This window comes from Echinops telfairi, unplaced genomic scaffold (assembly GCF_000313985.2).
Source record: "Echinops telfairi isolate 266 unplaced genomic scaffold, ASM31398v2 ScPeMD7_18;HRSCAF=68, whole genome shotgun sequence".
NCBI lineage: Eukaryota > Metazoa > Chordata > Mammalia > Afrosoricida > Tenrecidae > Echinops > Echinops telfairi.
Window position 1 is genome coordinate 57,280,088 of NW_022103915.1, and position 12,254 is coordinate 57,292,341.

The window sequence follows — 12,254 nt, forward strand, 5'->3', positions numbered from 1 at the left end:
TGCTGTCCATCCCCCAGGGAGGAGGCTATACATAGATTCTTGTAATCGGTTCCCCCTTTCCACCCCACATTCCCTCCACCCCCCAGGCATCGCCACTCTCACCACTGTTCCTGGAGGGCTCTTCTGGAACACATTTCTTTTAATGAAATATTACCATATTTTATTAAGCTGGCTAAGAACTAAAAGCCCACTGGTCATGTAAAATTTCAGTATTTCTTAGTTGACTCATTCGGAAGTGTTCTAAAATAATTATATTTTATAGCTGGGTCTGCATTTAAAACCCTAGTGGTATATTATTCCTATGAAATATAAGAAAATGAAGAAAAAAACTCAAACAAAAAAGAAATATGAGAAAAAGGAAATAAAAATGCCATTTGCACGTGATATTATATGGGAGAGAAAAATATACTTCAGATTTTTAGAGAACGAAATAAGAAACAACAACTATATTCTTTTAGATATTTCCTCCTGTGTATTTGTATATGCATGGTAGTATTTTTTTAGTTTGTTCACTACACTATCACTAGTTTTCTTTTGCCAAACAGTATAGGAATGATACTAAACATCTTTTAAAGAGGGGGGAAGGGAGAGGGGTGCCAACAAACCCAGGGACAAGGGAAGAACAAGTGATCTAAAATTGATGGCAAGGAGAGGGCATGGGATGCCGGGGCTGGCCTTCATAGAGGGCAATGTAGTCAAGAGGAATTACTGAAACCCGAATAAAATCTGAACATGATAGTGGGATAAGAGAAAAGAACTAGGAGGCAAAGGGCATTTATAGAGGTCTAAATACAGGTATGTATATATGTAAATACATTTATATATAACAATAGATGAATAGATTTATGTACATATATTTATTAAGGTAGCAGGCGGACATTGGGACTCCACTCAAGTACTCCCTCAATGTAAAAACACTTTGTGTTACTAACCCGGTACTCTGTGATGCGCACCTTCCCTGACATGATGGCTGAAGACAAAGTGGGTGCCTAAGCAAATGTGGTGAAGAAAGCGGATGGTGCACAGCTATCAAAAGATACAGCGTCTGGGGTCTTAAAAGCTTGAAGGTAAACAAGGAGCCATCTAGCTGAGAAGTAACAAAGCCCACATGGAAGAAACACACCAGCCTGTGTGATCATGAGGTGATGAAGGGAACAGGTATCAGAAAAACAAAACAAAATTATCAAGGTAAATGAGGGGGAGAGCAGAGTGGATATCCAAAGCCCATCTCTTCTCAATTGCACATCTCCTTTCAGAAGGGTCACACGGAAGAGATGAGCCAGTCAGTGTGCAGTATAGCAGTGACAAAACACGCAACTTTTCTCTATTTTTTTTAATGCTTCCTCCCCCCACACTGCACTATCATGACTTCAATTGTACCTTACAAATCCAGCTAGACCAGAGCATGTACACTGGTACAGACAAGAGCTCGCAACAGGGAATCCAGGACAGGTAAACCCCTCAGGACCAATAATGAGAGTAGCAATACCAGGAGGGGAAGGAGAAGGTGGGGGGAGTTGGGGAAACTGATCACAATGATCTACATATAACCCCCTCCCAGGGGAACAGACAACAGAAAATTGGGTGAAGGGAGACAGCGGTTGGTGTAAGACATGAAAAAAATAAGTTATCAAGGGTTCATCAGGGAGGGAGGGTGGGAGAGGGAGTAAAAAATGATACCAAGGGCTCAAGTAAAAGAAAATTATTTGAAAATGATGGCAACATCTGTACAAATGTGCTTGACCTAATGGATATATGTATGGATTGTGATAGCTGTAAAACACCCCATTAAAATGATTAAAACATCTTTTACATATGTAACCCTGAACTGTGTGAGATTTAGATTGTCAATTCTTTTGAGTTGAGCTTGGATACAGCTGTGTCAAGTATGACCGTTAAGCCAGACTATTTTTTCCCTTTTTATTTTAGGAAAAGATGTTTGTCAATGAAGAAAATGTTAATGAGTTTCTTGATGAGGTCCTGAGCTCTTCATTGAAGCAAGCACTACCCCTAGTTCCACCACTAATTGAAGTTCTTCAAATTACTGATGATAATATTCAAATTCATGCAAAGGTAAGGATTTTGGTAGGTTTTATAAAGGACTAATTTAGGATAGATAAAACAATAAATTAATTTTTTTTCTTTAACTTCTTTCATGTTAAAAAAAAATTTTTTTTTTAACATTTTATCAGGGGCTCATACAACTGTTATCCCAATCCATACACACATCAATTGTGTAAAGCGCATTTGTACATAATTTCTCAAAACATTTTCTCTCCATTTAAACCCCTGACATTAGGTCCTCATTTTTCCCCTCCCTTCCCGCTCCCCCTCATGTTAAAATTAACAATGGCATGAGAGAGAGGCAGAAAAGCGTGTGTGTGTGTGTGTGTGTGTGTGTGTGTGTGTGTGTGTGTGTTCACTTTCACTTATCATCTCATTTAATCCCAAAATAACCCTGTTAGGAGGCACAAAGAGAAAATAGCACTCTAAGTCTGAGCACTAGTCCAGACACACACACAAATCTGTTTCCTCATGGAAATAATACCTACAGTCTGTTCATTCTTTGTATTTGAAACATATTTAATCATGTACAAAGGAGTCCTGATGGCATAGTGGTTATGAATTGGGCTACAATCTGCAAGGTCAGTAGTTCAAAACCACCAGCTGTTACCTGACAAATATGGGGCTTTCTACCCACCTTAAAAATCTTGGAAATTTAAGTGTTTTGAGAATGATGAGGGAAATGAATGTACAAATGTGCTTTACACAATTGATGTATGTATGGATTGTGATAAGAGTTGTACGAGCCCCTAATAAAATGATTTAAAAAATTAAATTAAAAATGTAAAGAAAAATCTTGGAAAGGGTAAAAAGAGGAGTGTATGCCAAGTGCTCAAGTAGGAAATGTTTTGGAAATAATGATGGCAACATATGTACAAATATGCTTGATGTATGAATGTTATATATGCTGTAAGATCCCCAAATAAAATTACTTTTAAAAAAATCTCAGAAACTCCCAGGAGCAGCCCTACTCTGCCCCATAGGGTCATTGTGAGTCAGCATCAACTCAGTGTCAGAGATTTTTAGTTATGTTCATACTCTTCAATATTGAGCACATTAAAAACAATTTAGTAATGAACATAATTGACAAACTGATTGGGATGGGGGCGGGGTACTCTGAGTAAGCACAGAAATTCAAGAATGCCCTTATAAGATTGATGGCTATTAGGTCAGGTTGAAGAGTTTTGGGTGGGTCATATTGAAAAGTTTGGGTTGTTTTATCTTAAAGGAGATGAGTCATTGAAAGGATGTAAACAGATAATTTATGCCAGGCTTGCATTATTAAAATATGACCGACAGCAACTGGAGGATAGCTATTAGGGAAGACGAGAAGCTTGGGAGAGGGCTTCAAACAGCTCATGGAAGTCCAAGATAGATAAATCTACAGCGATAGTAACCGGATGAATGGCTCCTGTAGGTATGGCAGGGGGTTGGGGGGAGCTGGGGAGCCAATAACAATAAATACAGGAGTGAAGAAAATATTCTAAAATTGATAGGATGATTGTACACCTCTTCTTGATGAGACTGAACTATTGTATTGTAAATTATATGCCAATAGGGGATGAAAAAGTTCATGGACAAATTTCATTATCTTTTAATTCCATTTTCCTTAAACTTCTTGAAGCCTTGCATATCTGCAGGTCTGCAAAGGTTATTCTCTTACAACTTTTAAAGTCTCATTCCCAGAGGACACTTCAAGTTAATTTTCTGTTTGTGGCAAAGAACTCTCCTAATTTATTATTTCTCTTGATATAGTTGCAAGAAAATAGTAACTCTGATCAGCCTCATGTAAAGGATGGAGTCCATGAAGGAAGTTGTTTGGCTAAAGAAGGAAACACCACTACAACTGAACAAGAACATACACTGCGAAGTGCCAGATCTTCCGATTCCTCTATCATAGCAAAGGATGTGCTAGGAGCAGAGAGTTGTGGTTCAGTTGCCTTCCTGCAACAAGAGTCTCTTGATGTTTCTCAGGAGCTACTTGGGAAATCTCAGCAACCTGAGTCAAAAATGGAACCTGAATTTATAAAAGAGAAATGTGCCGGTTACTCAAATGAACCAGAATTAACTGAAGAAAAAGAGTTAAATGTAGATCACCTTTCTTCACTACAAAACAAAAGTACAGCTCACCATATACCTGCTTTTGAAAGCATAAAAGAAACCAATATGCAGGATGGCAGTGTGCAAATTATTAAAGATCATGTGACTCATTGTGCATTCAGTTTTGAGAATCCATTGCTGTATGACTTAGATTGATTCTATACAATTTTGGAAGTTAAAGGTTAATAATTTTGTTTTAAGTAGGACCTAAAATAGTCTATTAAATATTCATTGCTTTACAACTAAATCTATTCATAAAAGTATAAGGTTAAAATCTGTAATTTTGATTCTAAGTGTTTTGCTTTTGCTTTGTGGTATTTGCCTCCCAGAGAAGTTAATTTTCCTTAATTTTGGAGGTAAATTTTGTGATTCCTCTGATGTTTTTCTAGTGGAAAATTAAACTAGTTTTATTAAAACCTTTATCTCTTCTGTATTTTTTTATGCTTTTTACCATTATATTAATATTTTCTAAATAAATATTCACTAAGTTATAATGCCTATTACAAAAATAATTCTCAAGAATACAATGAACTAGTGGAGGGAGGGTGGGGTGGAAAGGGGGAACCGATTACAGGGATCTACATATAACCTCCACTCTGGGGGACGGACAACAGAAAAATGGGTGAAGGGAGACATCGGACAGTGCAAGATATGACAGAATATAAATTATCTAAGGTTCATGAGGGAAGGGGGAGTGGGGAGGGAAGGGAAAATGAACTGATGCCAGGGGCTTAAGTGGAGAGGAAATGTTTTGAGGATGAGGACAATGTACAAATATGCTTTACACAATTGATGCATGTATGGATTGTGATAAGAGTTGTATAAGCCCCTAATGATTAAAAAAAAAAATACAATGAACTAGAAATGAGTTTGTGCATACGTGCTAGCTAGCTAGTCTCAAAACTGTTAAGGTTGTGTCATGCAACAGGATGTATTTATGCTTAAAATAGAGCTTCTTAACAAATAACTTCACTAACCAATACTGGCAATCTAAACAATTACAATAAAACAAACAAATTTAAATTTGGCATTTTCCACTTCAACTATATATTTAAATTTACCCTTTAACAGACTCTTGGAAATTACTATTTTAGTATTAAAACATCTTTTGGTCTTATATAATACCTTTAAGAACTTTAGAACAAGATAAAAATCTATTTGCTTCCATAGGAAAATGTTCATTGTATTATACATGAAAATAAAACAAAATGGTCAGTGTTTACATAAGTAAATAGATTTGTGGGGAAATATTTTTATGTAAGACAAAGAAAATTTTAACAGATTTGTATTATACAAAATTTTATAGGAGAGAATAAAAGTTGCAGGAAAGAAAACGAATTGATTTAATGGAAATCATAAGTTGATCCATTGGCTTTATAAACAGTAATTCAGACATCTGGTCTCCCAGCTCAGTCCTAGAAAGGACCTAATTTCTTTCAACTGGGATATAGGACAAGCACACCAAAAACGTACAAAGCCTGGTGATTTACATTGATTTACATTCACTGCTCCTGGGTAGTCGGACCCAGATTGGCATGTGAGAGTAACGGAGCAGTAGTACATGTATTTTTCAACCACAATCCAAAACCCGTTCCTGTAGCCTAGATTTCTGACTGAAAGCAACCCTACCAAGGAGCCCTGGTGGCGTGGTATTACAAGTTGGTGGTTAACCTCAAGGGCAGCAGTTCAAATCTACCAGGCACTGTGAGGGAGAAAGTGAGGCTTTCTGTGCCAGTAAAGATTTACTGTCTTGGAAACCCCCAGGGGCAGTTCTACTCTGCTTTATAGGTCACTATGAGGCACAAGGGACTAGGTGGCATTATGAGTAGTGGCCCTACAGGGCAGAATTACCTATGGAGTTTCCAAGCAGCTAGATGCAAACTGCTACGTCTTTCTCCCAGATAACTGGTGGGTTTGTACTGCTGAAGTCAGCTTGCAAGTTAGCAGCCCAATTCATAAACCCCTATGAATCTTTCACAGCAGCTGAGTAGTTAACACCACCAGGGCTTATTTTCAACAATGTGAACTTTAAATGGATGTAATCGTGATTTTGAGACTGTCAATGTAGTATAAAATTTTCTTTTATTTAAATAAAGTTTTTGCAGAAATTGTCTTGAGTTCAGCTTTCCTTGAATGCAATTTTACTTGTATATTATTAAAGGAAATTTCTACATTAAATAAGGAGTAAATGTTAAGGCTGCTTCCTGATTTTCACTTTTTCTGTCCTTTAAAAAACATGATTTGTTAAAGCTGGCACTGCGAAAGGGTTTTACTTGGGCAAGAGTGAACTTTGTATCATTTATAGCTTCCAAAACAATTCAGTCTGTTATTTCCCTTACACAGCAACTTCTTATTGTTCATTATCTATGCTTGGCTAATTTGAAAGCCAGTTTCTTCCAAAGGGAATGCACTGTCATGAGCCCAGCTTTGTTTTTTTTCAAACTCAATTACACAGTGTACAGATACTAAATATTAAGATGTGATGCTAGCCTTCAAAAATCCCAGACTGCCTGTACTGAGTTTTGGAGTAAAATAATAATAAATTTTATTCTGAAAAAAAAAAAAATTCTGAAAAATTATTAGGAATATTTTTTATGAAAAACAAGTATTTTATTTTGGCAGCACTAAAGAAAGGGGAGGAAAAAAACCCAAACAAACCATTGTATTTCTTCGTTGAAGTGAAAGCAATGTTTCAACTTTCTTATCAAATACATTTCAAAGAAAATATGTTCAATGAAGGTTCCAAAGCACAGGCAAATCTTAACACAATAATACAGGAATCTGTAATACTGAAAAATGGCTGTTATGACAGTGTGTTTAACAAACATAACTTTTCAATTATAAAACCAGTGAAGAATGCCCTTCCACATAACCACGTCAAGAGTGAAACAGTTTGTTCCGTTAATACTCTAGCAACTTCATTGTAATAACTTTTTATTCTTGTGATCATTTTAAATAAACTTTGCTGTATTTAAAATAAGTTTTAAAAGTGGAAAAGAGTACAAAGTTCCAGATAAAAAGATTAATAGATGCAATTTAATATTTTCCCCTCCTCTCTTACCAATTAACAATAGTGATTACTTTTAGCATAGGGGTTGAACTTTAAGACACAACCCTAAAATGAAAACTTTAGCTTTAAATTTTAATCCGATATAACTAGAAAGATTACAATATTTGGACATCTCTTACAAGAATTTCTTTTTGTATTAAAGCAGAAACCAGTTCCTAAACCCTTTTATTCAACTGTATATCCTGTTTGGACGAATATCAAAAACAGAAGACTGTCATTTTAATTTTTGGAACTGATTTCTCACTGCAGTCTTCTATAACTTTTACAGAGTTCATGGTCCCTAATATCACCCCACCCTCCATTTTTCCTTGGTGGGGAAGCAGCTACCATGGTAAGCCTCTCATTGATAATTAGAGTTTCTGGAAACATGTACTGTTGGTTACTATTTAAGAGCGACTCAATTTGGGCACTCTGGGTGGATGGCCTACATGTTTTCTTGTGGTGCATACCACAGTCCCCAGCATGAAAAATCCTAGGAACTTGAGGAACCAGCACTTTCCAGAATTTTGGAAGACAAAATACAGTCAAGTACTGAAGAGTCCAGTCCCAGTTATAATCATCGTAAGTACAGAAAGTGTCCGTGCACTCAATCAGTTTGTGATAGGCCTCCCGGGTCAAGGCTAGACCCATATTGTGCTCTGTGGATTTCCAAGTTTTCACATCTACTTTGTCAGCAATGCCATAAAAACTGCGGCTGGCAGTGTAGGTCCCCAGGGAGAGCACATCACACTCAGGGCACTCTTGCTGCTTCAACTTCCACATCTTCTTGAAAACGTGGTAAAAGTCCGGGGCTAAGTAGTGATCCTCCTCTAGGAAAAGTATAAGGCCGGCGTAATCTCGAAGCACTTTGACCCTTTCCCACACAAAATGCAGCTTCCACCACCAATGGTGTTTGGTTTGGGAGAACTTGGCCTCGCGATAATGGCCGAAGGAGTCGGGGTACTCGGCGTTAATGCACCCCATCTTCAAAGCTGCGTTCTTCTCCAGGTCCCTGGGGCAATCTCGGGGGTCACTGCCCGGAAACTCGTTGGGGTACAATTGGATGCTGAACGGAAAGAACACCTGCAGAACCGGACAGAAATCCACTCCGGCGATCATCTGATTGATCTCTGTGGACCAGAAGTCATGGCTGAAAATGACCAGGACATTGTCGATGCCCTGGGCTTTCCGAAGGGAGTCCAGTAGCAGCCGGAGGTACTCGGGCCGGTTGTGCACCTGGACGACCAGCACCAGCTCCCGGGGCGCCCAGCCACCAGCCTTGTCCACATTTCTCAGGGTCTGGTCAAAGTTCAGCTGGTACACCAGAGACCGGTACCGCAGCGTCAGGTTGTCGGCCTCGGGCTGCGGGGCCGCCGGGACCAGCGGAGCCGCCGAATCGTTGGAGACCCTGCGGATGCCCACTGACACCGCGGGGTGCTCCCCACCCCGACTGCCCGCCACCCGCGGGAGTTCGGCGTCCTGCAGCAGCGGCGGAGCGAGGGCCTCGTTCTTCCTTTGTCGCCCATTGCTGCTCCACAGGACGAAACCGCAGGCGGCCACCACGAAGGTCAGGATCAGCACCTTCCGCTTGTAGATGCGGAACCTCATGGTCTCCGGGGCTGAGCGCGCGGGAGGACGGGCGCGGAGAGGGCGAGCGGCTTCGGCACGAAGGGGCTGGCGGCCCGGCGGCGACCGTCGAGACGTCTCGGCCTGTGGCAGTCGGCACTGGCCCCCGCAGCTGCCCTCGCTAGCTCATCCCGGGCCCCGGAGGTCTGGGGCCCCGAAGGTTCTCAGCTCCCCCGCGGCGTCCGGGCCCCACACATCCTCCTCGTCTAGCAGCTGCCGCTCGGACAGCAGCCCCGCCGCTCGGAGCCGCGGCTCAGCGTCACCTCGGTCCTTTCCATTCAGCACCGCGGGTAACGGAAGAAGCCCCGCCGCGGCCCTTGTGCGCCCCTGCTCCGTTACCTGCGCCTCCAGCGGCCCGGTGCTCTCATCCTTGCACGGGCTCCGGCGGCCGAGACCCAGCAACGCTGCCTCGCCCAATCCGGCGTGGATCGTTCTGACAACCAGCAACTGGCCCGCGGAGAACCTCAGCCCTCAGGCCCACACCCCTCGGTCCCGCCCCTCCGTCCGTTGATTGGTGCTTCCTAGACGCATCCTGAGACGCCCGGCCCGCCGTGCCCACCGCCTATTGGTTTTCAGCATTGTCGCTCAAACTCAGTTCCTACTTCCGCTTCAGTCCTCCCTTTCCGGTTAGGCACGAGCGGCGTGAGGCGAGGATCGCAGGCTCTCGGGTTCCTGGTAAGCTAAGCGCGTGATTGTAACCGTTCGGAGAGGACCCTTCATTGCTCAGAATCTGGGGAAGGACAAGGCAATTCTAAGAACGGGGAGGCGAGACCCCTTGGTTTGACTGAGTTCAAGACCTGGCTTTTCCGTTTAGGAAAGGTGCCCCACGCATGGCGGTTATTGGCTCGTGGGCCACGCGGGCCTGTTAGGGACACGTCAGCCCTCAGGACTGCTGACGAGTGACCCTGCTTCCGAGGGGGAAAGCGAACCCGGCAGCCGCGGTTCTCCGGCGAGGAACGGGGCTGGCGGTACCAAAAGCTAGTGCCGCCCACTGAGCCAGTCTTGGTCCAGAAGCTAGGAAATGGAGGAATGGCGGGCTTGGAAAGGATTCCAGAGGAATCTGAAGCTCGAGTCTTCGTCTTGTTTACTCGGAAAAGGAAAAAAAAGATAAATTTTAACTTTCTCGATTAGTCCCTACGGGAACACGCTTTATACTAAGAATGGATTGTACTGGGCGTCCCAGGGCGGCTGCACCTATTTAAAAATAAATCTCGTGTAAATTCGCTAATAGTTTGAACAAGTAGGGAAGGGGAAAAAAACACTTGTACGTGCATTTACCCCTACGGAATATGAGTGCTTTGTGGATTTATACCTCAGTGATTTATATAACGTTGGTGTTTTCTGTAGTCACTGATACCAATTTTAAATGTAGTATTTAACATCTGCTTAAAATATTTTACTACAGTTTACACTGCGTAGACCCTATCTCTGCAAAGATGGTCAATGTACCCAAAACCCGAAGAACGTTCTGTAAGAAGTGCGGCAAGCATCAACTTCACAAAGTGACCCAGTATAAGAAGGGCAAGGATTCCCTGTACGCGCAAGGAAAGAGGCGCTATGATCGGAAGCAGAGTGGCTATGGTGGGCAGACAAAGCCAATTTTCCGGAAGAAGGCGAAAACCACAAAGAAGATCGTGCTGAGACTTGAATGCGTTGAGCCTAACTGCAGGTCCAAGAGGATTGCTGGCCATTAAAAGATGCAAGCATTTTGAACTGGGAGGTGATAAGAAGAGAAAGGGCCAAGTGATCCAGTTCTAAGCCTTGTTTTATCTTGTAAATTTGAAAAAGTGTTAAATCAATATTAGAATTATCTGTAAGAAAATATAGTTATTCTTACTCGAAACTTTTGTTTGTGTTTTTATTTAGAATTCTGAATTGGGGGTACAGTAAATCATCAGAAGCGAGCTGTAGTTTATCCTATTTTCAAATTCCACAGGAATTGGAGGCTTGCATCTATATATAAAGGAAGATACTTGCCTCACACTTTACAACTGGGTAAATCGTATAGTAGGAAAAAAACTGACACTTATTTTCTGGTCAGCTTGACACGTTGAGTGAATTCATAATGATTGGGAGTAGACTCAGATTTTGAGAATAAGGTTAAGTCAGGTCTGTGCATAGCAGATTAAGGGTTCAATAATACCCTATAGGACAATAAAAAGTTGATTGGTGTTGTTTAAGACTGATGATCGTGAATGTGAGGCTGTAGTTCAAAACTGATTTCCAACAACAAAAGTTATGAAAATAGCGTGAAAAGTTCAATTCATGAGGGCATAAGCTGCATTTTTTAACCTGTTGGAGATGATTAATCAAGTGTTACATCTTGACAGTGGGGAGGGTTGAGGTAAATGGCATGATTGAAACCAAGTTGAACGAAACTAGTACTTATAAAAGGCAGTAACTGGGAAAGGTTTGTGGAAGAGTCAAGATGGTGTCCAGGTAGAATCACACGCCTGGCACTCTGGTTAGACCTGAAAATGATAGGCATGGGTAGCAAGCCGGAGGAGTGTCGGGAGGGGGAGGTGGCAAACACTGACTAGGGAATGAAAATCTTCAATGGAGGGCATAAGAGATGCTGGGGGGGTGTTGGAGCAGCAACCACCTGACTCAGGAATTACTAAGGCAGAAGTGTGGGTGTGATGGTGGAATAGAAAGAAAGTAAAAGGAAACTGGAAACATCTAGGAAGCAAAGCTATGGGTAGAGGTAAAAACAGGTGTGTACATATGTAAATAATAAAAATTAATAAAAATAGGTATTGGCCTATGTGCATATATTTATTTATATGGCAATATATTGAGGTAGAGGACGGCTTTTTGGGCCTCTGCTCAAGTCTTCCCTCAAGGCAAGAACACTTTGTTCTAACAACCTGGCATTCTGTGATGCTCACTGGGCACAATCGCTGAAGACAAAATGGGTGCACAATGAAATGTGAAGAAAGTTGACGGTGCCTGGCTATCAAAAGATAAGTGGGGGCTTAAAGGCTTGAGGTTATTCACAAGCAACCTTCCAGCAGAGAAGCAACAAGCCCACATGGAAGAAGCACACCCTGTGTGATCATGAGGTGTCCATGGGATCAGGTAACAGGCATCAGAAGACCCAAAACAAAAAACCATATTGCTGAGAACGAGGGGGTTCAGAGCAGAGAACCAAAACCCATCTGTAGACAGTAGTAAGACATCCCCTCACAGGAGGGTCACAAGAAAGGGATGTATCAACCAGGGTGCAGTATAGCACCGATGAAACACAATATTCTTCTGGTTCTTTGAGGCTTCCTCAACCCCCACCATCATGACCCAAGTCCTGCCTTTCAGTTCTGGCGAGGCCAGAGCATGTACAATGATATAGACAAGCGCTCACAACACATGGAGTCCAGATCAGATAAACCCTTCAGGTATAGAAATAGGAGTATTGATA

At 41.7% G+C, this 12,254-nt stretch overlaps 3 protein-coding genes across 5 annotated transcripts in view; 2 read left to right on the forward strand and 1 right to left on the reverse strand.

Moving 5' to 3' along the window:
* The window catches only part of DNAAF2 (dynein axonemal assembly factor 2), a 13,580-nt gene extending 8,994 nt beyond the window's left edge, over nt 1-4,586 (forward strand). For 2 of the 3 annotated variants that reach the window (XM_004698567.2, XM_045287739.1), the window contains exons 2-3: nt 1,930-2,073; nt 3,820-4,586. In XM_004698567.2, coding sequence (XP_004698624.1) covers nt 1,930-2,073; nt 3,820-4,320 — 645 coding nt within the window. In that variant the 3' untranslated portion in view covers nt 4,321-4,586. The remainder of the gene's footprint in view (nt 1-1,929; nt 2,074-3,819) is intronic. The other variant, XM_004698568.2, reaches the window with a different exon arrangement.
* Nucleotides 4,587-6,752: 2,166 nt separating this feature from the next.
* MGAT2 (alpha-1,6-mannosyl-glycoprotein 2-beta-N-acetylglucosaminyltransferase) lies at nt 6,753-9,280 on the reverse strand. Its single transcript, XM_013003745.2, has one exon. The coding sequence runs from the start codon at nt 8,819-8,821 to the stop codon at nt 7,475-7,477; it is 1,347 nt and encodes a 448-aa protein (XP_012859199.1). The 5' UTR covers nt 8,822-9,280; the 3' UTR covers nt 6,753-7,474.
* Nucleotides 9,281-9,410: 130 nt separating this feature from the next.
* Nucleotides 9,411-10,682, forward strand: RPL36AL (ribosomal protein L36a like). Its single transcript, XM_013003747.3, is given in 3 exon segments — nt 9,411-9,514; nt 10,245-10,518; nt 10,520-10,682. Coding segments are annotated over 2 exon segments (321 nt in total). The 5' UTR covers nt 9,411-9,514; nt 10,245-10,275; the 3' UTR covers nt 10,598-10,682.
* The last annotated feature ends 1,572 nt before the right edge of the window (nt 10,683-12,254 follow it).